Source organism: Camelus dromedarius, chromosome 10 (assembly GCF_036321535.1).
Source record: "Camelus dromedarius isolate mCamDro1 chromosome 10, mCamDro1.pat, whole genome shotgun sequence".
NCBI classification, from domain to species: domain Eukaryota; kingdom Metazoa; phylum Chordata; class Mammalia; order Artiodactyla; family Camelidae; genus Camelus; species Camelus dromedarius.
The window spans coordinates 32,537,862-32,565,574 of NC_087445.1; the positions used below are offsets into that span (position 1 = coordinate 32,537,862).

Below are 27,713 nucleotides of genomic sequence, written 5' to 3' on the forward strand. Positions count from 1 at the left end.
ATAGATTAGGAAGCAGAATCATTAGATTTAGTGATTGATTAGATTTGGGAAAAGTTTGGTGCTGAAAGAAATGATAGGACAGTTACTATTAATGTATTTTAGGGAATAAAGGAAGAGTTCTCTTTCCTTCTTTTAGCCCCTTGGGAAGACCATCAAAGTGTAAGAGGGGGAGGAAGGGTGGAAAATAAAACTCGGGTAATATTTCACACTTATATAAAACATTACATAATGCCAATAGCTTTTAGTAATAAAGAACTTGTAGGTGATTTTAAGCATATTAATACTCCCAGCTAGGGGTGTTAACCATGGATTTATGAGATAGCCTAAGATAACCCACTTCAGAAGGAACTACTGATTTTAGAGCTAAGAAATTGCTTTAGAGTGAGTTGGAAGGACAGTCATGTACAGAGTGCACCACCGATTCCCATAAAAGAAGCTCCGAAGGAACAGTGTCTTTAGTTCAGTATGATTGACTTGTTTCAAATATTGTCGATTTTTAGAGAGAAATGATTTTTCTGTTAAGTTTGTGAATGTACAGAGTTGGCTAGAATCTTCAATCTGTTTTAATTTTCATCTTGGCCAAGCCTTTTTTCCAAGTGTGTACACATATATTTTATAACTAAAGTCAGTGTAAAAATGTCATTTGATTAATAGCATTATGTTTTATAGCAATTATTTCCAGAATTTATGTATGTGTGAATATACAGATTTTTTTTCAAGTCCACCCACACCCATGTTCACTACATTTGCCAAAAAATGGCAGTAGTGAGAATTCAATTCTTTAAAATACTGTACATTTAAAGTGGGGTATATTATTTCCATTATTAGCAGTGTTATTATACAGTATTATTTTCCCCTTTTAGATGTGTTGATCTCTTTGAGCCAACATTGGAATAGTTAGGAACTGCAAAAGGCTCTATTCTTTTATAAAAAGAAAAGAGCTAGAAAAAAAATAGAAAACCTTCTTGCGTGGGCAAGAGAATCCAAGAAGAAAGTTGTTATTGGAGCCTTTTCTGGTGTGAAGAAAATTAAGAATTCCTGTGTTTGCCTTCACTCCCTATGAAATCCAAAGGAAATACACCTGTTTGGGGGCAACACTACCTGCTTGTTTTCTCTTGTGGCTCTTGAAGCAATGCTGTCTTTTGAGCCAGTCTTTGCCCTCATCTCATCTGAAGGAAGACCATTTGGAAGCCCTAGTTGGCAAGCATATTCTTGTTTATTAACCCAAAACATAAGGTAGGGTGAGTACTTTGATGTGTGTGGATAAAACCATACTAGTGAGTTTAGGGGGAAGAAGAGAAAACTTGTGTGTAAAGTTTAGGGTACGTAGGAAGAATAAACAGATGTCACCTTGCTAGTTTAAAAAGGGAATACTTGTTTGCTTGATGGGACTAAACACCTAGATTTCCCACCTGTATCCTCTCCTCAGTTTGAGATCCGTGGAAGAGGCACCGCTGCTCTTACGAGTCTGAATACAAGGGAACAGAATTGAAGTTCATGTCTCGACTCTGAGTTAGGCAGTAGGTACTGGTCATAAGGAAGGGATCACATTAGACATTGGGGGATAGATTTCCTTCTTTCATCAGAAAATGACACAGGTCATGAAACTAACAGTGAATGAATCTGTAGATACAGTCTCCAGATAAGTTTTTTAAATAGTCTGTTCCATTAAGAACATTGAAAATGTTGTTTATTGGAGCACTTTGAGAGTTTCGAGCCACTCAGTAGGAAGGGAGCTGAGCTCTTACCCAGCTGCTGAACAGACCAAATACTGTACAGGTATTTGGGGGTTTACAGGGCTATTTCACAGACTCTAAGGCTGACTTTCTGGGATGGCTCTCGGGTAAGATGGCTCACTGGAGCCATGCTGCTTTTGAGCAGCAAGTGCAGGGTTGGCTCGAGACCACCCAAAGTTTATGGCCATTGGTTTGGGAAAGTTCATCTTCCAGGAGGTACACTGATGTTGTTGTATATAGCCTCAAGAATTTTCCCAAAGCATGCAGTTATATATCTGTGAATAAGACTGCATTCTGAGCTACATATTATTTTGCAACCTACTTTTTATGCTTATGGTATTATGAACTTCTTTCCATGCTGACTTTTAGAGACCTGTATAGTATTCCATTATAGGAATATAGAATAGAACGACTTATTAGTTCCCCGGTTACAGCTTTCGGTTGCTTATTATTGGCTGTCATATGCAATATTTGAGTGAACATTTTTGTGTTTGTGTATAATATTATATATATACTTAATGAGCCCTCATTTGACAAGTTTTGTTTTTTAGGACAAATTTAAATTCTTGAAAGTAAATGAGTCTCTTGTATTATTTCCGTTTTCATCTGTAAAATATTTTGTGAAGACAAGGTGAGTGCAGGTCTCTTTTAACCCATGATAATGCTTTTCTATTTCATAAATGTTATAGCTTTGATGGCATCATAGTGATCACATACTAGGTACGGTACATATTTGCAATTCATGTGATATTTGTATCTATTTGTTCAAATCTAGAACTCTTTGTTAGTGCCCAAAGTCTCCAAAGACTACCTTATCTCTTAAAGTCTCTAGAATAGCCCTGATGCTGCTGCTGTCTGGTCAGCCAACTACGGTGCAGTGTCAGGTGCCATTATTGGAGGGAGACAGACCTGAACTTGAATCCTGGCTCTATCTCTTAGTAGTTCTGTGACCCTGGGCAAGTTACTTAATCTCTAAACCTTACTTTCCTCTGCTGTGAAATGGAAATACCTACGTCACAGTTAAAATTAGGGTTGAATGTATGCAAAGCATCTATCACATAGTAAATTTTCAACATATGGTAGCTATTCTTATTAATGTCTCTAAAAATGAAGATTATAGATTTATGACAAAATGCTCATTGTTCATCATTTTTCAGTTCTAAGTGCTATTATCATTAAATACTCCATCCAGTAGGTTCTAGTCACTCTCAGGACTGGATTGACCAATAGTAAGAAACATAGCTTTGTTTCTAGGATTTGGTAAGAATCTTTCTGTATGCTGTATCATTTTGTTCTCAGACCCTTTCTCCAGGAAGAAAAAGTGTGGGATACTCAGAAATTTTTGTTTGTTCATTTTTTCTTTTCTTTCAGTTGTTATGTGAGCACTCCCATTTGTTAGTATATGTCATACGTCATCTAGGTGAGACCGATTTGCTTACTAATCGTGAAAGTGAGTGAGAGAAAATGCCTGGGTGGCATCAGCCATAGACTGGGCAAGCACCTGATTCTCTTTTCCCCAGAATTACCTCTGTGCCTGGTAACAGCTTCTCTTGAAAACAAGAAACAAATAAGAGATTAAAAAAAAAAAATCTTACATCATCTCAGCAGTTTGGCTTCAGTAATATGTTAATGGATTTTTTTTATTTTTTAAGTAATGAGTCCATTAAGATTAAAACTGTTAAAGTACTTTAATTTGATATTTGTTCTCCAAGGAAACAGTTTTTCATGATCTATTCTGAATCAAAGGAAGAATTAGTTAAGAGAAAATCTTTGTTTGAAAAGTGAAAAATGTTACCCAGGCAACCTGTGTAGTTATCAGGTGTGCTGATTAAGCATCACCAACATTAATCTCTGTCATCAGTTATCAGAGGAAGATGACTGCCAGGCAGTCTACACTATTATTATCCCATCATTTTTCTACAGATCAATTTAGTACAAAAGATTAATTGTATACAGTCAGTGGGGTTACAACATCAAACCTAAATAAAAAAGCAGAGCTTTTAAAATATAGAAAATCACAGTTTCTTTTCACATCTCTTCAGTTATTGATTTGATAAAGCCTCGTGTTTTACAATGAATAAACTTTTCACAGAGGTGTATTTTAAGTAAAAAAAGACGGACTGTAGTTGATAGCTTAACCAGTTTCTTTCATTTGTTCTAGCTGAAGTGGGAAAAAAGCCATGTCAAAGTGTTTTACATTTGTAGATAAATTAATCAGCTCAGTATAATTTTGTGAGTTTCAAAAAAAACTTAATCATATGATTTTTAAACCATATATATGTATATAATTTCTAATATGCCCTATTATTTTATATTACTGAGTTTGAATCATCAGAAGTACATACATTTCACCCTAATTTTATGTTCAGGAAAGCACATATCAGCTATTTTTTTCCAAAAAGCATGACTCATTTTAGTTGTCTAATTTTTATAGATAGGAATTTTAATTGCTATGGGCATTATATATACCAACATTTTCTAACGTTTATTCAAGAATGTGGAAGCTTAACCAGTATTAGTAATACAAATTTTATGCTGCAAAACTTCAATTATGAGTTGAGATCTTTCTCCTGAAAGCATACGGATGTTGAACTCCTTGTTCTGCATTTTAAAAATAGTAATATTAAATTATGACAAATTGTTTCTTTAAATAGCATACCTGTGCTCTTATGTTGAACCAGGTTTCTGAGTAAATAACTTATTCTTTAATGTCACATTTTAGGTGTAATTTATTTTTACTATAACTATTAAGTGACTATCATAATAATTTTGGTTAATTTGTTTCAGGTGAGAATTAGCATTAGCTTCTTTTATTTTTCTATACTAAGGAAGAAGAAAGGAAATTCCCTGTTGCACTTGAAAATTAAATTACAGGTTTTTATTTTCTGTACTGAATTAAAACCTGTTACAGTCCTCAGGGTAAAAAAAAAAAAAAACAGTACAATTAGCGTAGTGGAACCAAACTTTGCAGACTTTGCTTTTTTTTGGAGAGCAAATTATTTCAGGATGAAAAATTCCAATAAATATCAGATGATACTACCTATTTTTAAGCTAGCCCAGTTATATAGTTCTGTTTGATAAGTAATTGATTAGGTCAGACTGTTAAACCATTTAATCTGGCGTGCACATTGTGTGTAATGAAAGGAATCCAACTGTGAATTTGAGTGTATTAAATAATCTTCAGGAAGTTTCACAAAGAAGATTTGACTGCCTTGAAACCTGCAATAATGCATGTTTGTTCCAAACACATTTGCTTTGCCTAGGTTTTGCCCATCAGGTTGAAGAAATGCTAATCTTGTCACATTCAGCAGCTGGGTTTTTGCAATATTCTTTTCCTTCTCTTAGGGGTTAATTAGCCTTCTTTCAAAATGTGGCCTATTTAGCTGTAGATTCGCATGATTCAACCAGAGCTGGCTGTACAAAGCAGAACCGTTAACAGGCGGGTGTGTCCAACTGCTTAATTAGCCAGAATAAAAAGGTCCTTTGTCAAACAAGCATCTGTTGCTCTTGACACACCTGACAGCCGCATTAGGCAAGGATGACTAGACCGAAATCGTGCATGTCTCTCCTGCAAGAATATACAACTCATTTACATACGGGCTGCATCACAGACGAACTGCAGGGGTTTATTTAGCTTATCAAAATGGATTAATGTGACTGCATTGGTGGCTGATAAACAAATATCACTTGAAAGGAGGCTGTGAAGGAACTAAACTAACCAAATTACTCCCAAACATAAACAAAGCACCAGAAACCACTGCTAGATGAATGGGAACACCTCAAATGTACATACAAACCTTTATACTGGATCTAAAACAAAACCTGCATGTGACGCATGCTAAGATACTTCCCTCATGTGATGATTCTTGCTTTGAAGAAATGTTGGAAAGCTACCAGAATATTCTGAATGTGTCAGTGGGTTTAAATGATCTGTTTAGGAAAATTTGGCAGCAAGATTACACTTCTCAACATGCTTTAACATTGAAATTGATCTGCTGTTAAATCAGGTCTTCAGAATTAATCAGTTAAAATGCCTCTGGAAAAATGCTTACTAGTTGGGTTTTATTATGGCCTCAGTAGAAAGAGAATACTTCCTAATTTAACTGTCAGAAAGAGGGAGATGTCTGTCTCTTGTTATTGGAAATGTAGATCAAACAGAACAGATTGAGAATCTCAAACACTTTGATGTTCACACCAACAATCTCTAGCTTTTCATTTGGAATCCTTTCATCATGATGTTGCAAAGTAACATACTTAGTGGTGACATCACGGGCTTTAGAGTCAGGCAGACCAAGATATGAATTCAGGCTCGTAACCTTACCAGCTGTGTGGCTTTTACCAAGTTACATAATCCATTTGTGCCTCAGTTTCCTCATTTGTTAAGTGGAAACAATAACAATTCCATTATAGGGTTCTTTTGAGGATTAAGTGAGAAGATATATTTCAAGCACTTAACATATTGTGTGGTACCTGGAAAAGACTTGTTAACTGAGAGATCAATTATGGTTATGACTTTTTCTGGGGTATGACTTTTTGAGCCTGTCTCTGGAAAGGATGTGATTGAGACCCTCTCAAGGCATGAGGCCTTGGCAAAGAGAGCCTCTTCCTCAAAGTTGAGGAAGATAAGGAGATCAGAGGACAATGAAGTTATGTCTATTAAGGGAAATTGGAGACAAAACTGGCGTGACCCTATAATCCAGGAGCCATGGAGGTTGGATGGTGAGCAGTAACTTAAGAGTAAACAGGAGATGTTCCAGGACAATTATTGTTTGTCCTGGCTTGGGCTTTATATGCTGGTTTTGATGGGGTACATACATAGAGCCAGAAGCCGGGTGGAAAGTTCTCTATGACTCTCTAAGTTGTATAAGCCATCGTTTTCTATCCATCTTATTTTCATCACTCTATTCTTTAAATGTTGCTCCTATTAAATAGATGGGATCTTTTTGCTTTTTCCTCATTCTAAAATTCACCAGTTTGCTTTTCTTTACTCCCTTTACTTCTGTCTAAGCAACGTCTATTATGAAACTTAGGACTTCCAACTTGGTCTAGTGGTTTAGTACGTGAGCGCTAGTGTTATATCCAGACATTTTTTTCCCTCTTCCATCTGTTTGACCTTGGTTAACTGACTTCACATCTTTGGACCTCAGCTGACTCATCTGTAAAACGAGGGAAATCATAGTTCCAATCGTCTAGTTAGATATTTCTATTAGTAAACTAGTCAAAGTTTGAGGGTTTCTCTTATGCCTGAAATGCCTGTTAAGCTCAAACAAGTGAATGAGTATTGCCATTTAAATAATTTGCATATAAAACACATCATATGGACTCACTTTTAAAAGTTTTCAGGTTTTTCAAGAGAATCTGGAAATTTGGTTTTTAACACAAAATTTTCTAACTTTTAAATGTCGACAATTAAGAATTTTAATTTGTAGTTCCTCTGTGCCAAAGCCTACCTATGGAGTCTAATACAGTCCATAGGAAGCCAGTTTCCAAATCTATGCCTTTTATCTTCTGATAAGCTCTCTCAGGTGATTTATTGAGAATTGTTAGGAATTGCTTTTTGAAAGTACATTTAATTTTTTTAAAGACCATCATTCTTTATATTCTTGCATGTATTTGTTCTAAAATAGTAGATGTCAAGTTATGGGTCATATACCAAAAAAGAGTGTGTGCACTGGTGTGCAGTACACACCCCTGGACACACGAGAGAGCCTCGATAAAGCTGCCAGCCAGCACTGGGATAAACAGGAGAGAGTTTTAGTTTGAGTGACTTCATTGTAAGAAACTCATTCACCCCTTGATTGAACAAGAACAAGAAATTGGCAACTCTGTCTTCCTCATTTCTAAAATAAACTGACAAAGGCCACCAACTTTCTTGGATTTGGGAAGAGAAGCTAGCTAAGAAAACCTCACTGAAGATGATGCTTAACATTTGGTTCACCCCTCACTCCCTGTAGAAAGGCATTACCTCACCCTGGGAGCCCCTCTGCTGTAGCACAAATGGCATCGATAGTCTGTAAGTATGTAATGAGTCAAAGGATGCTGGCATTTGCCTTCTTTTCTGGGATAGTTTTTTTTTTCCCCCTACGATGGAATAAAGAAGAAGAGGCACAGGTAGGGTTCGTAATATTTGTATCCCTTCTCCCAATTTTGAGAACCATTATTCCTCCAGGAACTTTAATTAGGCAAGAGTTTTATACAATGAATACTATCATTTTCAAATGTTTTCAGGCATATCTGAGGTCTTAGTACTAGTACAGAAGTGTGTGTATGTGTGTGTCTTTGGAGACAAGTGCTACTTTTTTCTTAATGTGCCGCCATCTGGGAAATTTCACATAAAAATCTCAACTTTCAGCTTCTTTTGGAAAATTGGAAGAACTGGCAACTACAGCTTAGCCTTCCCACAAATTCACAGTTTCCTTGAGCTGGACACTAGCTGACCCAAGGAAATAGGGTGGTTGCCACAGTCTCTTCTGTTCTTTAAGCCCCTGGCTACCTTCACTTTGTGTGAGATTCCTCATCTGTAGATGGAGAGTGTAATCATACCGATCATATTGGGTTGTTACAAGGATTAATTTATGAATTAACGTGGAAAGCATTTAGAAGGTTTAGCATACATTAATACTCCACCAATGTTAGCTTTCCTGCTGTGTCTTTTGTATGTGGTAAGGTTTACTTTGCTGCTTTAGGGTTCTGACTAACAAGAGTAAGAAGGGTCAACCGCGTGAACTGGTGCCAATGTCAAGGTCTAGACAGAAAAGTGAGCGTAGATCCAGCAGGCCTGATCCCATCTCTGCTCCTGTCATCTTGAGCAAATCTCTTATCCTCTCTTGTCTTCAGTTTCCTCCTTTGTGAAATAAGAAGTGTAGATGAGGTATCTTCAGAGATCCGTTTCCAAAATTGAATGAGATGATTGAAAAGGTTTGGGGGAAAAAATTGGAAGAGGTCGTGCTGTGACAAAAGACCCTGAGGGGAGTTAATTCTCTATGTGAAAGAACTGAATATTCTTTCTTAGGGAAAATTAATGTTCACCATACTGTTCACAGATTTAAACCATAATGCAGTTAATTTTCTTAAGCTACCAATTAAATATTGCTTCTCCTCCCCACTCCCACCCGCAGGAAATAAAATTTGAATTCTGATCCCTGTTCAGCAGCAAAGAAATATTTATGCAATTGACTGTATAAGTAGCATAAGGGAATACCAAGGCCAGGAGGTCTAAGAAACCATACTCGTTAGAGAACGTGCTGTAAAATTTAACCCCGTGTTAGTAGGTCAGGCAGATGAGGACTACAGAATGTGCCGTGTGGAGTGCGAATGAGAGAAGGGAAAATTTCATGGCTTTCTTTACCAGTCTTATTTTTATAACAGTGGTTCCTCCTCATCTTCCAGAATATTAAACATTGTTGATGCTTGTCTCTCTTTGTGTAAGACTATAATTGAACTTTGATGTTAGTACCATATCATACCACAGGCAAGAAAATTAACGAGTGTGGTCGTTTGGCTAAGTTTAGAGTATATCATTTCATTTTTGGATATACTCACTCAAACTAAAACACCCCCCTATTTATCCCAATGTTGGCTGTTTTTGTTCTAGTTTTTAAAAATCAGTAAATACTAAGTTTGAAAGTTGGAAAGGAACTTACAAACAATTTATTCTAAATTATACATCTCCAGTGACATCCGATAGTCTATAAAAGTGTCTAGGTAGTGTAGTTTATGACATATTTGCATCCCATTAGGATTTGTGTTCTGAGAATTGAGTATCTTGAATAATTCTGGACCATAGTGTATAATATGATTGAAACAATTTTTAACAGATGAAACCTAAAGAAGGTAGATTTCAATGAAGTTCAACCTTTATAACCTCGAGATAAGAGGTACTAATGGGGATTTTAAAATATATGGTTTAGTAATTTTCAGTATTTTATCTTCAAAATGGTCAAAATGATTATAAACATGCATGGACTGTCATTAGAGGACGTTGGAGGGGGTAAGTGGTATTTGGGAGGTGGAAGTTCATCTTAGTACAGTACATTAAGAACACATATAATCCAGCTGGTCATACAAGGAGAGCCCTTTAAACTTTCTCTCTATTCTGATGTATTCCAGAGACCATCATGCAGACATCAGAGACCGGGTCGGACACGGGCTCGACGGTGACTTTACAGACGTCTGTGGCCAGCCAAGCAGCAGTGCCTACGCAGGTGGTGCAGCAGGTCCCAGTACAGCAGCAGGTAAGGGCAGCCGCCCTCGGGGAGGGAGCTCTGCCGCCGTCGTGCTGCCTCCCAGCACGGCTGCGCCCAGCGTGCCTCGGATAATCCCTCTGCCACGATGGGTGTTGAAGCAGGCCTCGCTCCGTTCTTCAGTTAACTCAGCAAAAGTTTCTTGATCATTTTCTGCACATGCCAGGTTCTGTGCTCGGCTGTAGGGGGTGCAGAGATGAGCACTCAAACTGCAATCCCTCTTCTGAAAGAGCCTCTTAGCCCCTAAAGAGAGCATCCGTTTCTAGCTTGACCACGCTAACTAGGTTTTCTCTTCCTCTCTCTCTCTCCCCTCTGTCCTTTATCACCTCCCCCTAGTTCTCTCCTGTTGAAATGGCAGCAATCGTATTTTCATATAATGGGCTCACAGTAGTACTTAATAAGGGAGAGGAGGCATGTACTTGATGGGCAGGGATTTTGCCTTTGTGACATTTCAGAATGTGTGTGGGCGTTCTGGTGACTGATAAATACTGTTTAATGAAATTTAAATTATCTTAAAGGTCTGGAGATCTGACTCATCCCATTTGAAAAACTGAGAATGAATTCATCATCACATGTTTACTACAGGGCTTATTCATACTTGGGACACTTGGCTTGTTTAAAAAGATACTGACAAAACAGTTCCATTCGTGCCAGCTAATAGTTCTCCTTTGGATTGTGAACACATTGGCCTGTCATTGCTTCTAATGAGTGGCAAAAAAATAAGTGAGAAAGAGCGTGTCTTAAAGCAGTATCTTGAGACTTGAGATCTGCCTGTAATTTTTTAGTATCAAAGAGAACCGTTAGCTAATGTTGCTTTTGCAATTATAAGTGCTACTGGGGAAAGGGATAACTTTTTCCTCAATTATATAGACAGAGGGACTCAAGGTTATACTCTTCAGGAGACAGAAGTGGGATGGGCAGGGAGAGTGCCAGCATCACAGGGAAGGGTCTTTGACTCTCAGGCTAAGTAACGACATCTGAAGTAATTATTTCTTTTGTAATGAGAAAAAAAATCTTAGCACACTCTTCTTTCTGCTCTCTACAACACACTGGTATTACTGATGTCATCACCAATGTCAAGACTCTGCACATTTTTCAGAAAATGTGCAGATGAATCCTAAAGAAGTTAGATTTCAATGAAGTTCAACCTTTGTAACCTCAAGATAAGAGGTACTAATGGGGATTTTAAAATGTGTGAGTTAGTAATTCTCAGTGTTTTGTTTTCAGAATGGTCAAAATGATTATAAACATGCATGGACTGTCATGAGAGGATGTTGGGTGGGGTAAGAGGTATTTGGGGAGGTGAAAGTTCGTCTCGGTACAGATGGGCATTATGGTGACTGATGAATACTGCGTGTGCTGCTCTCGGGGAGGCACATCATCCAAACAACAAGGGGAGGACAGTGGGACAGTGTTATACACAATTTTTAAAACATAACAGTCTATCCGCGTTAAACAAATGTTGAACAGTTACACTCACCCTGGTTTGGTTTTTGTCTCACTTGTGGAGGAAGAATGGCTTTGAGAGTGCCTGTCTCTAACAGCAGTTTTCCTGTCTCCAGAAAGTGCCCCCTTGAGAGCTTGGAATGTGTGTGATACGCATGTCTGGCCCTCTCTCCTCGACTCTGCATTGCTTCTTTCTCCCTCCCTCCTTTCCTCTCCCTTTCCCCCTTCCTTCCTGCCTTCTGTCCTCTTTTTTCTCTTCCTTTTAAAAAGCAATGTTCTTTTTGTTGTATTTGCATATCACCAGATGTCTGTTACTGGTCTTATTTAGTGTATGTAATAATGTAAAGAGTCAAATAGCTCTGCTGCTATGTTATTTTTTAAAAAAGCGGCGGTCTTCATCCTCCCTCTCCTCCTCAGAGGCAACTGCCTTTGGTTCTCTGTACCTTTTACTTTGATATTTACCTCTATGTCTTCAAAAACAGTGTTTTACTTTTTAAATATGTTTTAGTTTTATGTATTTTACACTCCTTTCAGTCCTTACCATACACACACACACACACACACACACACACACCCCTTTTCCATCCCTTATGCTCCTGATATATTAGGTTGAACTCTATGCAGTTTTTGACCTACAAAAACAACAGTTTCATATGTTTCAACCTATTAGTTATGTACTCATTTTGGTAGGTCATTATCCAGTGCTTATGTTGCCGTGATATATATCAATACTCTGCAAATCTATGTAGCAAGCTGTGATCACATTTCATTTCTGTAAATCCCATTTACTTTCTCTAGACTGAACAACTGTATGTTTTCTTAAAGAAGTCTCCCAGAGCACTTGGACCTGCTCCAGTCTGATGGATGCCCTCTGCTCAGCTCCCATCCCGGGAGCTCCCTTTTCCATCATCCTGGGATCTCCCTCCTCTCTTATGTTGGCTTTCCTGTTTCCTAGGTCAGCATCTTTACAACTCTTTCTTGATTTGCTCGAGCACAGCTTGTAATAACTTCCTAAGAAATGGTAAATTTTTGAGCTCTTGTGTGTCTGAGAAAGAATTTATTCTGCCTTCACAATTGTTTGGTAGTTGGATGGGTACAGAGTTTTGGGTTGGATATCATTTTCTTCAGAGTTTTGAAGAAATTGCTCCATTGTTTTTTGGTTTGCAGAATTGCTGTGGAATAGCCAAACACTGTTCTGATTTCTAATCCTTTGTATGCAAGCTACGTGATTTTTTTTTTTTTTTGTCTTTGAAAGTTTACAGAATGTTTTAAATCCAGTTTCTTGAAATTTCATGATGATATGCCTTGATGTGGGCCTATTTTTATACATTGTGCTGGAACCTTGATGGATCTATTCAATATGAACATCCATGTTCTCCAGTTCTGGGAACTTTTCTTCAGTTTTTTTCGTTTATGGTTAACTCCCCTCTTTGTGCTCTTTTTTCACTTTTTGGACTCTTTCGCTCTTTTGTTTCATCTTCTAGCCCATCTATTACTTTTCATTTCTGGTATCATAGTTTTAATTTTGAAGAGCTCTTTAAAATTCCTTGTATGTTCCTTTTTATAATATCATGTTTTCTGATTTTAATATTCTTTTCTCTCTCTGAAGATGTTAATTTTTTAAGTTGTTGAAATTTTCTTCTACTAATATGTTCTGTTTCCTTCAGGCTATTTTGTCCTTTTTTTTTTTTTTTTTTTTGGTCTTTCATATTAGAAACTTTTCTCAGATTCTGGTAATCTCTGGGCATTTATTCATATTTTAAATGTGGGAAAAAGGCTGATTTGAATGCATGAGTGGGTTTTGTTGACTTCAATATGTGGTCGTATAATTGGGCTTTTTGACTGAGGACCTTCTCATGTTCAGTATTTTTGTTTTTTCTCTTGGGCTAGTCATATTTTTAAAGAAGACTTCTCCAGCTTCCTCCTGGTGGGTGAATGCTTAGCTGTCTGAGGAGCTAAGTAGGGAAGAGAGCTGAGTATTTCTTGCACGAATTCACCAAATCCTTCTCCTTTTCAATATGGAGTTACCCGCACTGGGTGTTCTTCAGTATAGAGGTTAAACCGAAGAATAAACCTTCCGACTTTCACTACAGTTAGGGAAGGCCAGTCATCTCATTGCACAGAGTTGGTAGAGGAGATCTGATTGCTTTGTAAATAGATTTGCTTTTTGTACTAAATATATATAAAACCAAAAAAACTGAGTTCCTACCAGAAGTGGAAAATCAGTTTCACCAGATGTAAGTAGAAGATGACACATATACACACACACTTTGTTCATGTCCTTATAAAAATTAATCTCATGTAAACATGGACTGCATTTTGGAAAACTTCGTGCTGTGCCATATGGCTTGTTCCCAACAGGCATATTTTTCTGTTCCTCAAGTTAGCTCTTTCCTCTAGGACATTCAAGGTGAGTGATGACTTGGTCCCCTTACACCAAGCAAGGAAGTTGAGAACTTTCATTGTCTTTTTGTCAACAGAGTGTTTTATTTCACATACTGGGTTAGTGTGATATATGCCTGGCAATGCCATTATGTTGTCCTTCCAGGCTTATTTGGAAGGATTTTTTCTCCTCTGTCCTTTTTCTTTTTTTCTTTCTTCCTTTCCACTAGAACAGTGACATGTTTGAAGATCCCCAGTGTGTCCTAACAGTGTTCCTGTGGATATAAATTGTCTATAACTGACAAGATTAGTGCTAAGGTAATTTCTTATTGCTCTAACATGCCTATAATCTTTGTATTGTTAATACAATGATGTCATCTTGAATTTTCAAACTGTAGTAGGGTGCCTTTAAAAGTTTCTGGCTCTTGTCCCTGACCCATAATGGATATTAAAATCATGGCATTGATGTCAGAGATAGTTACTTCTCTTCAAATAACATGATGGAGAGGGTGTAGAGAAAATGGAACCCTCCTACACTGCTGGTGGGAATGTAAATTGGTGTAGCCACTATAGAAAGCAGTATGGACATTCCTTAAAAAACTAAAAATAGACTTGCCCTGTGAATCAGCAATTCCATTCCTGGGCATATATCCAGAGAAAATTTTAATTCAAAAAGATACATGTGCCCCAGTGTTCATAGCAGCACTATTTACAATACCCAAGACATGGAAGCAACCTAAATATCCATCAATAGATGAATAGATAAAGAAGTTGTGGTCTATTTATATACAGTGGAGTACTACTCAGCCATAAAAAAGAATGGAATAATGCCATTTGCAGCAACATGGGTAGACCTAAAGAGTATCATACTAAGCGAAATAAGTCAGATAGAGAAAGACAAATGACAAATGGCATAATAATACTTTTACGTGGAATCTAAAAGAATGATACAGATGAACTTATTTACAAAGCAGAAACAGACTCATAGACATGGAAGACAAACTTATGGTTACCTGGGGGAAAAGGGTGGGGAGGGATAAATTGGGAGTTTGAGGTTAGGAGATACAAATTACTATATATACATATATAATAAACTACATGAATCTACTGTATAGCACAGGGAATTCTATTCAATATTCTGTAATAAACCATAACGGAAAACAATATGAAAAAGAATATGTATGTGTGTGTGTGTGTGTGTATCTCTCTCTCTCTTTCTCTCTCTCAATCACTTTGCTGTATACCAGAAACTAACACAACATTGTAAACCAGTTATACTGGTTTCCTTTAGGAAATGGATTTTAGGAATTGAAGTTAGATATGAATGCTCCTGACTTCCTCACTTTAGGCCAGAGCTTCAACCATGGGTTATTTCTGTCCTCAATTCTGCTTGCCCATGTGTTGCAAATCATCACAGCCAGAAGGAAGCCATGATAATTTGCAATACACCCATGAGAAACTTATTTTGGTGGAAGCAATCAACAGTGATTAAGATGGGGAAATGATTGCCTATAGAATGGTAAATCCGTAACACAGTATTCTATTAGATTGAAATCTGGTCAGTAGTATTTTAAAGAGGACCCTGTGCTAGTTTGAAGAGCCAGGCCTGAGGTGGTGCACTGTATCATTCTTGTCTTTGTCTTTCCTCTGTTCAGGGTCAAGAGGTCTGCTTCTTGCTCATCCTAGCTTCAATGGATGTGAATAGAATTCTTTTCATTTTAGACCATTATCTGATGTAATCAACAGAAACAAAGACACTTTTCTCTGGTTTGCTCTTATTTGGGAGTTGATTCTCACTGGCATATTTCCCTAAGAAAACAGTGTTTATATAATTAAGACTGTGGCAGACATCCTAAAAGACAGGGTTACATTCTTAAATGAATTCTAGTTGAATGTCTTTTGTAAAAAATTTTTACAAAGATAATTATTTTAGCTCTTGAAGAGCATATTTATTTTTAGTGCCATAACTGCTAATTTTTAGTATCCATTATAAGAAGTAAGGTGTTTTGAAGGAACATGCTGATTTACAATTGAAATAAATTTTACTGTGCCAGTCGAATATGAAGGCCCTTTAATTGACCATCTGTACTGAATATTTGTAAAAATAAGAGCTACTGTTTAGGTAGTTGGGTAGTAATATTGTTTGATTCTCTGTTAAGTGATTTTTAAAATATTTTCTCATCTGGAGTTAGATAATTGTGATCAGTTCTGAATACTGTATTTTAAGAGGAATATACCAGGGACTGGGTTAAACGCTGAGGTTTCAAAGGTAATTCAACCTGGTACCTGATTGGAGTAAGCCAACTTTTGAGGGAGATAGAACTGTTACAGAATTGGATATAAAGTACCTCAAGAGTATAAATGCTGCAGACAGTGTGGAGAAAAGGGAACTCTCCTACACTGCTGGTAGGAATGTAGTTTGGTGCAGCCATTATGGAAAACAGTATGGAGATTCCTCAAAACACTAGAAATAGACTTACCATTTGATCCAGCAATCCCACTTCTGGGCATATATCTGGAGGGAACTCTAATTCAAAAAGATACATACATGCACCCCAATGTTCATAGCAGCACTATATACAATAGCCAAGACTAGGAAGCTACCTAAATATCTATCAACAGATGACTGCATAAAGAAGCTGTGATGTATTTATACAATGGAATAGTAATCAGCCATAAAAAAGAATAAAATAATGCCATTTGCAACAACATAGATGGACCTGGAGATCGTCATTCTAAATGAAGTAATCCAGAAAGAGAAAGAACAGTACCATATGATATCACTCATACGTGGACTCTTTAAAAAAAGAAAGAAGGAAAAAAGGACACTGTGAACTCATCTACAAACAGAAACAGACTCACAGACGTAGTAAACATCTTATGGTTACCAGGGAAAGGGAGTGGGAAGGGATAAATTTGGGAGTTTGAGATTTACAAATCTTAGCCACTATATATAAAAAATATTTTTTTTGAAGTTTCTGCACAGGGAACTATGTTCAATATCTTGTAATAACCTTTAATGAAAAAAATATGAAAAGGAATATATGTCTATATATGCATGACTGGGACATAGGGCTGCACACCAGAAACTGGGACATTGTAACTGATGGTGCTTCAATTAAAAAAAATTTTTTTAATGAAAAGAGTAAAGACAGAAATAGTTCTAGGGATTGAGGGTCAGTAATGTCTTCACCAAGGATGAGCACACTTTGAGCTGTGTGCTGAAGTTCACAAGATAAACAGTCTGGAAGAGGGCATTTCTGGTAGAGAAAGGCACAAGAGAGCTCAAGTGAAATCAGGAAGTGGTACACGGAGCTGAGGGGGTTAGGAAGTGAGAGGTGTGGGACAGTGTTGCATAAGAAGCCCTTGTGGGCAGTTGAGTCGGATGACATACGTATTGCTGTCTTTACATGTGTCTCCTCCCTAGGTTTTCACTCTTTTCTTTCTTCAGTTGACATATTTATTTATATATTTCCTCCTTGCTGATTTTCTGGATAGAGACATCTACACTTGTCTACATTTCTCCTTTGTCTAACCACTTAATCCTATGAAATTTGGGTGCTACCCATTCAACTGTGGATAATGTAGACATAGTCACAATCAGTCATTTTCTCTGGGATCTGACTGGATTTTTCTGTGACATTTGATACGGTTGACGGTCATATTTCTCTCTGTACATGGATTTCAGGTTCCCTTTTTATTTCTTTGAGAACTGTTTCATCAAGTAAATCAGGTTTTGTAAAGGTTAAGAGAGTGAAATTCATAGTTAGAAGGGATGGGTTCAGGGCTGGCTGTATCTTTTTCTAGTTATATGACTTTGGACAAATAATTAGCTTTCTGAGACTCAGTCTCCTAATGGATAAAATAATGGCAATAATGTCTAGCTTATACTTGGATACCAGTATGAAATAATGTGTTTGTTAAATAATTTAGACTAGTACCCAATATATAATAAATCATTAATAAATTTACTATTTTTATTATAATTTTCATTGTTTTTGTCATTATCAGTAATAGTGGTAACATCTGGCTCCTTTGTGGAAAATTTGGTGGGGGGGGGTTGACCCTGTTTTCTATACGAGTTTGTCTTTGACCCTCTCTCTTTGCCCTCACTATCAAGTAACTTATCCTCTGTGGCTATTTTAGTCTTAAACCCAATTGCTTCCATTTTCTTTACTAAGCAAGAACTTCTGGTCCTTTCTTGGATTGCTCTGGATTGTGAATTATGAAAACTCAGGTTCTAGATCACAATGGACACCAGCTTGGTCTCGGGCAAGGGCAGTATTAGTGTCCTTCACTGTGGATGGTCAGTCATCCAGTTCAGTTACCATAGTGATGAGAGAAATGCCAGAAGACTTTTTTCAATAAAGTTTAGGAATACCTCCAGTACTTTCTTCAGTTTATAAAATGCTACAATTTTGGACCAAGTTGGTACTCTGGTATGACTTTAAGAAATTAAAGTGAGAATAATATATTAATATCTTAGCTAGCCTGACTGGAATCTGTGTTTCTAGTTTGAAGAGGCTTAAACTATTGGTTTAGTACAGCTATTCCAAAGGACCTCCCAAAGTTAAATTTTAGAAAATTTTCTTTTTCAACAAATCACTTAGTTGTATAAACTTATTTTAGTTGATTCCATAATTTTGATCTTAGAGATATATAATGTGTCCTAAGAATATCTAATTTGCTTATTAGACTACCAGTTTCAACATTGGTACTTCTTTTGGTTTGTTTGGAATGTTCAGTTTGTCCTGTAAGATTTTTCACATGTGTAGAAAGTAGAAAACTTTAGGATAACTGGCATTTCTGTTTACCTGTAACCTGAACAAGTTGGAACATAATTTAAACAGAGCACCTGTCCTCTTTGCCAAAGCAAATCAGAGGAATTCTCTATCTGTGCTAAAACTACATCTCAGTATAATAGATCTCAATTTATAGCGAAGCCTCCTTGCCATCAGTATCTGAAAGAAAGAGAAACTTCAAGGTCCAGATAAAAATTGTTATTTGTAGTCTCAGTTGGTCAAGATAGTCTTTCCAAAGGAAAGCTAAGAAGCTTTCCTTTGAAGCTAAGATTCAAAGAACAGAGATGACCAGTGAGGGAATAAAAGGAAGTATTTTCTGAGGGAAGTGTGTTTGTGAAGACCTGGCGTGAGAGAGAACATGGTGGGTTTAAGGAATGAAACAGGGTTGAAATGGCTGGAGCAGACAGTGGCTGAGATGAATGGTGAGAGCTGACGTGGAGTGTTAGGTGAGCACTGGTTGAGCAACATAAGCATCTTAGGTTTTCAATAATAACTCATTTTGAAGTTGTCCCCCTTTCTACTTTGTTAAAAATCCAGTTGCAACAATGAATCATCATACTAATAGCTGCCATCTGCTGAGCACCTACTGTGCGCCATTCCTTGTGATTGGTGCTTGGCTCATTATTTCTAACGCTTATATAACAACTCTGCTAGGGTCGGTAGTATTATTACAGGTGAGAAAACTGAGACTCAAAGAATTTAAATAACTTGCTTTGGCTAACTGTTATTTGGCCTTGACAGCCTGTGCTTTTATTTGAGAAGTATACTCTGAGGTCATAATTACAAAATGTATGTGTGTGAGATTGATGTTGTATTTCTTTTGGGAGTGGGATGTATTTGTATTGTCCTTGAACAAATGGTTCATTTTTTTCAAAGTCTTCTTTCATGGGACTAGGAAATGCTGGGCCAGTAGGCGCTCAGTTTGTATTGAAAGAATATAAGAAGTAACACAAGCACTTGAGTTCTTCTGACTGAATCCTTGTACGTGGAGGGGAAAGGGCTTGGGTCTTGTCCACTTTGCCTCCCCCTCCCGCTAACAGCAGGTCCTGAGATGCCTTTGTGAAACCTCCAGAGGGTGTGCGGTATGCAAGTTAAGAATCATTTCCTCTCCTGGACTCTTTTGTAACCAGGTTACTGTTCATTAAAAATTTTCAAACTCAATACCTATTAAAACTACATATCATAAGGTTAATTTCATGGAACACTTAACATAACTTTTCTATCCCCCCAAAAAGATCATTTTTGCCCTTCCTTTTATCCAGGACTGATTTTAGAAATAGACACACATGTAATGCCAGTGCCTGTTTATTTTCTGTAAAAACTTGTGTTGATATGCGTTAAAGCCTTTTCCGCTGAGACACTGATGGTTCATTTTTCTTACTGCCCTTACAGCTGATAGACTTCCCACTGAGAGCAAATCAGAACCACCCTCTTTGTCCTGGCTACCTAATAGCTCAGTGCTAAATCCTAAACCTGGTGTGCAACTCATATATATACCTTCCTTCAGCCGTGATTTTTTTTTAGCTGAGAGTTAGACACAAGATATCTGACTTCAGACCCTGAGCTCTTAAGCCCCGCCCCACAGAAATAAAGCAGTCAGATGAGTTGTAACAAGATAACTTAAATGGTATAAGCCCACATAGGACATAGGAGTACTAAACATGGCAGTCTCAGTCTCATGGCAAAGACCACGATGATACACTTTATGTCAATAAGGGTTAATTTTAGTTCTATGAATTGCAATGCATATTTGAAGATCTTAGGAACAAAGCTAGCAAAGCAGGTGCATCTAGGGTATAAAGGGCTGCTTGAGCAAAATAAATAGCAAGAAAAAAATTATAAACCTTGAACTTCCTAAAGCCCTCTCTAAACTCAGACTCTAAGTATGAACATCAGTAAATATAGAACCTAAAACAAAAGAGGGAGAACATGATAAAATCAATGTAGTAAAACATCATTTAGATAATCTGGGAGAAGGGTAATTTGGGAATATTTTATGTAACTTGTATCTTTTCTAGAAGCCTACAGTTATATACAATTTTTTTTGATATAAGTAACTTTACCAGCCTGAGGTAAGTTTGTTAAGTGACAATTTGAGCTACTAATCATAATGTTATGTTCAATAGACATGGGTACTTATTTAATATTTTATCTATAAATAAATACAACCTGAAAGTTTGCCTAATACGTATGCTAAGCAACGAAAGTTCTTCTAAAAAGTATTCCAAATTTAAACTACTTTGCCTCACCTCAACGAATCAATGTTTAAAAAAAGGAAAGAAAAAAAGTGTAGAGGAAAATCAGTTTTGAGCTTTTTGCCCAGTTCTCTCTACATTCCCCGTTACTCTCCAGCCTTGATGGTTATGACTAAGAAAATCAATACATGCATAAATAAAAAAGCCTAAATAACAGATAAAGCAAATGATTAATTAAAAAGAATTGGTGCTATTTTAAGACTCTTTAAAAAACGTGTACAATGAATTGGTGGTACAGTTGAGGACTGTAAAAATCTGGTTGCTAGAAAATGCAAACTAAATTATTCTCAAAAAAAGACAAAAGTATTAGGAAGTAGGAACTAGGTACTAAACTCAAAAAAATAATTAGCCAGCTTGTGGCTTTGATTTTTGTTTTAATTAATAGCAGTATATACCCATATAGTATGAAGGCCTGCATACCCATTCCCATCCCACCCTTTGAGGAGAACCAAGTTCATCAAATCAATTGATTATCAGGCTTTAAAAAAGTTAAACTTACCCAAATTCATATTATGATTGATACAGGGAAAGGGGTGGGATATAGACTTTTTATTAAATAAAAGGTATAATTTTTATCTTCTTATGATTGTAATATTTATAGAGTGCTTTAAAAGATTATCTTGTATTTCCATAAGGTGTAATTTTAGTGGATGATAAAAGGTATGCCTTAAAACTGAAAATATTAATGTACAGGGCTTTTTATTTTTGGTTTATAAGTTAGTCAAGCTGTTTTTCATAAATGTGTATAGCTAACCAAAGCCGTTATTTTTTTTTTCCTCTGTCTCCCTTTACCTCTTGGTGTTTCTGGGTTATTAAGTATTGATAGCTTTGGATTCTATAAAGTCTGTGCTTTCTTATGAGCAATTTCAGCATTTAAAAATAGTAGGATAAATTTGGAAATTCGAGATTTGCAAATGTTAGCCACTATGTATAAAAACAGATAAAAAACAAATTTATCTTGTGTAGTACAGGGAACTATATTCAATATCTTGTAATAAAAAAGAATATGAAAATGAATATATATGTATATGAATGACTGGGACATTGTGCTGTACACCAGAAATTGGCACATAGTAACTGACTATACTTCAATTTAAAAAAATGGTAGGATTAAAGAAGAGAAACAAAATAAGAAAAATTATACATTAGAAAAGACAGCACTTGAAATGTAAGAAGAAAGGTGATTCTTCAATAAAAATACTTATTACTAGAGTAAGGTTTGAAGAGGCATTGTCCCATCTGCAAGTCTCAAGGTAACTTTGTATCTCATCACGAGCAGAATTAAATTTACAGAATAACGTGAGGGCTTTTTATGTAAATGAAATTATAAATGGAATAACTAAGAAAAATTATTTCTGAGGTTTTGGACAGTGCTAGTAAACAAGTTAATTTTACTTTGAATGAACCTAAGCTTTAGTTCTTAGTAATAATATTTTTTCCGAGTTTCTTATGAGACTAACCAGACCACTGGTCGTAGTCCTGTTTATGACCCTTAGTAATATAATTATTCTATGCAAAGCCTTTTTACCAGTAATTTTTCTTTCTCTTTTGTTATTGTGCTTATTTTCAAGGCTTTGCTTTGACATTGAGGTTCACTAAGGTGTTTATTGCCTGTGGTTCATTGAGCTGGTAGACAGTTACACATGTAAAAATCATGATTACTCTTAATTTTCCCCAGAAAATTTATAGAAATCGTTTATTTAGCTTTTTATTTTATTTAGATATTAAAAATAACAAAGCAAAAGAGCAACAGAGAACTCTATGTAGGAAAAAAATAAATGGCCTGGGAAAGCTCATGTAGTAAGCAACACCCATGCTCTTTAAATGGCCGGTATAAAAATAGATTACTGACATTGCTAATTGATCTCAGTAGACAACTTACTTCACATTGGAAAATGGTTTTCATGTTTGTTTTTCAGCTTCCTATGAAGCAGTAATATTGCTCTGAAATGTTAGAGATATGGACTAAAAGAACGGTGACTTGAATTTGATCTCAGGAGGTGAGAGTCTGAACTCCAGGTGTGCCACTTACAAGCTACCTGGTATTGAGCAAGTCAGTTTAACCTCCCTGTCCGTTAGTCTCCATAACTGTGTTACAGGAGCTCATTAGGCAAATATTGATTAAACATCTGTTGTGCCAGGACCTTTGCTTGAAATTGGCGTATATAATGTTAGATCAAAGAGACTGACAGATGAACAGAAGGTCCACAGCGAATGGTGATGCCTGAAGTATATATACGGAGCTATAGGAGTGAAAAACTATACATAATATAATTTGGATGAATCAGCTAATGGATGGGGGCAATTGTGGGGAACTTCCTGAAGAAGACACTACCTTGAAGAAGTACCACCCAGCCTTAGTTTCCTTATCTTTGAAATAGGTCATTTACCCAGAATTGTTACTAGGATCAAATGAGAAAATCATTGTAATGGGGCTGTGTAAACTGCAAAGCATTTTAAGATATGAGGACAGATGACTCATTCATAAACCAGACACTGCTAGGAAGTGGAGGTAGGAAAATGATTGCAAAGAGTAGTGTTTCTCAAAGTGTGATATATGGATATTTTCTTAGGAATCCATTCTGTGTGTATATGTTTATTTGGATAATCTTTATAATGAAACTATGAACATATTCTAAATTACCTTAATTAATACATTATAACTGAATCATTCAATTTCTGTGGCTTTTTATGGTTTAAATTTTCTTTGGTGCTAGATTAAACTACTGTACTTTGAGGGAGCTAATAAAGAGGAACAGAGCTAGCCTTAATATGAAAACGATCAAATCTAAATGACATGACGGATAGATGGAATACAAAGCAGCTTAATCATAATAGTTGGCCCCCAAACTCATTGTTCATGGTTTGGTTTGTGTTTGTGCATGTTTTAATAATACTGTGTTGAACACTAGATGTCAGTAGTCCTCATCCCAGGGAAGCATGGCTGATCCCCAAACTAAAGTCAAGTCTTTGTTATGCATTCTCCTAGCCCCCATGTACCTTTCTGTCACAGACCATTTCACTGCTGTGTTTTTAATTGATTTATGTGATTAGTGTCTTTCCCCAAAACTATATTGTGAATTGACCCAGACACTGTCTTCTTTTGCTCCTATTATGGTACAACCTGGCGTATGTGATCTGTCTGACGCATAACAGGTTCTCGATAAGTGTTTGTTGAGTTAATGAATGAACCAGGAATACTAAAGTGCGTTCTAAATTAATAGTGATGGAAAATACTTAATTACAAGTTTAGCGTTGAATGTGCACATGCACGCACTCCTTTTTAAACACTGTAATTTTTGAATAGTGTAAATTGTCAGTATCACGTCTCCAGTGCAGAACTTCTACATCCTATGTTTGTACCAGATTTATTAGAGTATGAAAAAGACGTGTTAGAATATATACTTAACTTTTTTTTTACTAAAAATAGGAAATAGTTCAAAGATATGAGTAATTATATGTACCACATGTATAAATGAGGCATCCTGAGGAAGAGAGGTTAATGGTAGCCCCCTCACTTTAAAATTTTTTAATTTATTTATTTTGTTTATTTTTCTTGAAATATAGTTGATGTACAGTATTTTGCTAATTTCAGGTGTGTAACATAGTGGTTTGACATTTGGATACATAGCAAAATGATCACCGTAAGTCTAGTAACCATCTGTCACCATATGAAGTTATTACAGTATTATTGACTATATTCCCTATGCTGTACATTACATCCCTATGCCTTATTTGTTTTATGACAGAAAGTTTGCCCCTCTTAATCCCCTTCATCTGTTTCACCTGTCTCCCCACCCTCTCCCCCTCTGGCAACCACCAGTTTTTTTCTCTGTACCTATGAGTCTGTCTCTGATTTTGTTTGCTCATTTGTTTTGTGTTTTAGAGACCACATATAATGAAATCATGTAGTACTTGTCTATGTCTGTCTTACTTCAGTTGGCATAATACCCTATAGATCCACTATGTTGTCACAGATGTCAAAATTTCATTCCTTTTGTGGCTAATATTCCATTACACACACACACACACACACACACACACACACACACACACACACACACACCACCATCATCTTTATCCATTCATCTATCAATGGGGACTTAAGTTGCTTCCATTGTTTGGCTATTGTAAATAATACTGCAATGAACATAGGGATGCATATGTCTTTTCAAAGTAGGGCTTTTATTTTCTTCAGGTAAAACCCAGAATTAGTAAAAATAGAATTGCTGGATCATATGGTAGTTCTATGTTTAATTTTTTGAGCCATCTCCATACTGTTTTCTGTAGCGGCTGTACCAGTTTACGACAGTTCCCTTTTGTCCACATCCTTGCCAACACTTGGTATTTGTCCTTACAATGATAGCCATTCTCAAAGGTATGAGGTGATATTTCGCTGTGGTTTTGATTTGCATTTCCCTGATTAGTGATTTTGAGCATCTTTTCATGTGTCTGTTAGCCATCTGTATACTTTCTTTAGAAAAATGTCTATTCAGGTTTTGTGCCTATTTTTAAAATTGGATTGTTTGTGTTTTTTTAATATTGAGTTTTTGAACCCTTTATGGGATGTGTCATTTGAAAATATCTTCTCCCATTCAGTAGGTTGCCTTTTCATTTTGCTGGTGGTTTCCTTCCCTGGGCAAAAGCTTTTTTGTTTTTATATATTCCCATTTGTTTATTTTTGCTTTTGTTGTTCTTGCCTAAGGAGAGAGATCCAAAAAATATTACTAAGATTGATGTCAAAGAGTTTACTGCCTGTATTTTCTTCTAGGAGTTTTATGGTTTCAGGTTTTACATTTAAGTCTTTAATCCATTTTGAGTTTGTTATTGTATATGGTGTGAGAAAACAGTATAGTTTGATTCTTTTGCATGTAGCTGTCTAGTTTTCCCAGCACACTTCACGAAGAGAATATCCTTTCCCCGTTGTGTGTTCTTGGTGCTCTTGTCAAGGATTAGGTGACCGCAGAAGCATGGATTTAATCTAGGCTCTGTTCTTTTGATCTATGTATCTGTTTTTGTGCAAGTACTGAACAATTTTGATTACTGTAGCTTTCATAGTACTGATTTGAATCAGGGAGCATAATACCTCCAGTTTTGTTGTTCTTTCTCAGAATTGTTTTGGCTCTTCAGGGTCTTTTGGGTTTCATACATCTTTTAAGATTTTTTGTTCCATTTCTGTGAAAGATGCCATTGGTATTTTGATAAGGATTGCATTACATCTGTAGATTGCTTTGGGTGGTTAGGACATTTTAACAATATTAATTCTTCCATTCCATGAGCATGGTATATCCTTCCATTTCTTTTTATCTTCTTCAGTTTCTCTCGTCAGTGTCTTACAGTTTTCAGAGTACAGGTCTTTTTACTCCTTGATTAAATTTATTTTTAGCTGTTTTATTCTTTCTGATGCAATTGTAAATGGGATTGTTTTCTTACTTTCTTTTTCTGATAGACTGTTACTAATGTATAGAAATGCATTAGATTTCTGTAAATTAATTTTATGTCCTTCAGCTTTACTGAATTCATTTACTAGTTCTAACAGTTTATTAGTGGAATCTTTTGTTTTTTCTTATATAGTACCCATAGGAGGAGGCAAGCCTGGGATCTTTCTACTCCACCACCTTGATCCCCCTCCCACCCCCTTACTTATTTGTTGCATTTTCTATGTTTCTAGTAAGGTATATAAACAGATTATATGGTCTCATTTTAATTAAAATAACTTCATAATATGGAAAATCATTTTTAAAACTTTCAACATATAGCCTACAGATTGAATGTAGCACGAATATTGCAAGCAGAAACAAGATGGCAGAATGAACACTTCTCTGATTCTTTGACAGTTACATAGAAATGTCTGTTTAGACAGTCACTATCTAAATGATAAATTGGCTCCACAAGTTCTAAGTACTAAGAATATTTTTAAGTGGACATACAGATTTATGTCCACTATCTTCAGTGATGAATCTCTCACCTAAGTGTGTAGTATACCATTAGATTAGCTAGTGAACTTGCCTCAATTAACAAGACCTTTTATTATTTGATCTTAAACTCTTTATTTTATAATACCTATTTTCTGTATGTTTTATAGAGTGTGTACTTCTATAGAACACATATGTAATTTTTTTAAGGAAGAAAGGAAAATGATTTAAAGTTTGCAAACTACTGAACTAAAATTTTGCTTACCATGCTATCACTTTGTAAAAAAGGTACTATTTACATACAATAATATACATCATTTAAGTATACTTTTCAATGAGTTTTGGCAAATATATATATATATATATATACACATACACACACATATATATACACACACATGCACACACACATATACTTGCATAAACACTATCACAATAAAAATATATAGAACATTTTCATCACCCCAAATGGTTTCCTCATGCCTCTTTGCTCTCATTTCCTCCCTTCCCCCATTTCCAGCTCCAGGAAAATACTGATCCACTATTACTTAGATTGTTTTGTCTTTTCTAGAATTTCAAATAAATAAAATTATGCGACATATACTCTTTTGTGTTGGGCTTCCTTCACTCAACATAGTGTTTTGGAGGTTTGTCCATGTGTTTATATCTCTCAGTGGTTCTTTTCCTTTTCATTGATGAATAACATTCCATTATAATAATATATCCCAGTTTGCTTATCCACTCACCTATTGTTGACCATTTGGTTTATTTCCAGTGTTGAACATTCATATATTAAGTCTTTGTGTAACGTATGTTTTCATTTTTCTTGGATAAATACCTAGGGGTGGACTTGTTCGGTCATATGGTATGTGTTTGTTTACCCTTATATGCACCTGCCATACTATTTTCCAAAGTGGTTATATCATTTTATATT

General features: G+C 36.1%; 1 protein-coding gene across 3 annotated transcripts in view; it reads left to right on the top strand.

Moving 5' to 3' along the window:
• The window catches only part of RFX3 (regulatory factor X3), a 277,032-nt gene that overhangs the window by 116,104 nt on the left and 133,215 nt on the right, over nucleotides 1–27,713 (top strand). For all 3 annotated transcript variants that reach the window (XM_064490242.1, XM_031449784.2, XM_031449782.2), the window contains one exon: nucleotides 9,846–9,970. In XM_064490242.1, coding sequence (XP_064346312.1) covers nucleotides 9,854–9,970 — 117 coding nt within the window. In that variant the 5' untranslated portion in view covers nucleotides 9,846–9,853. The remainder of the gene's footprint in view (nucleotides 1–9,845; nucleotides 9,971–27,713) is intronic.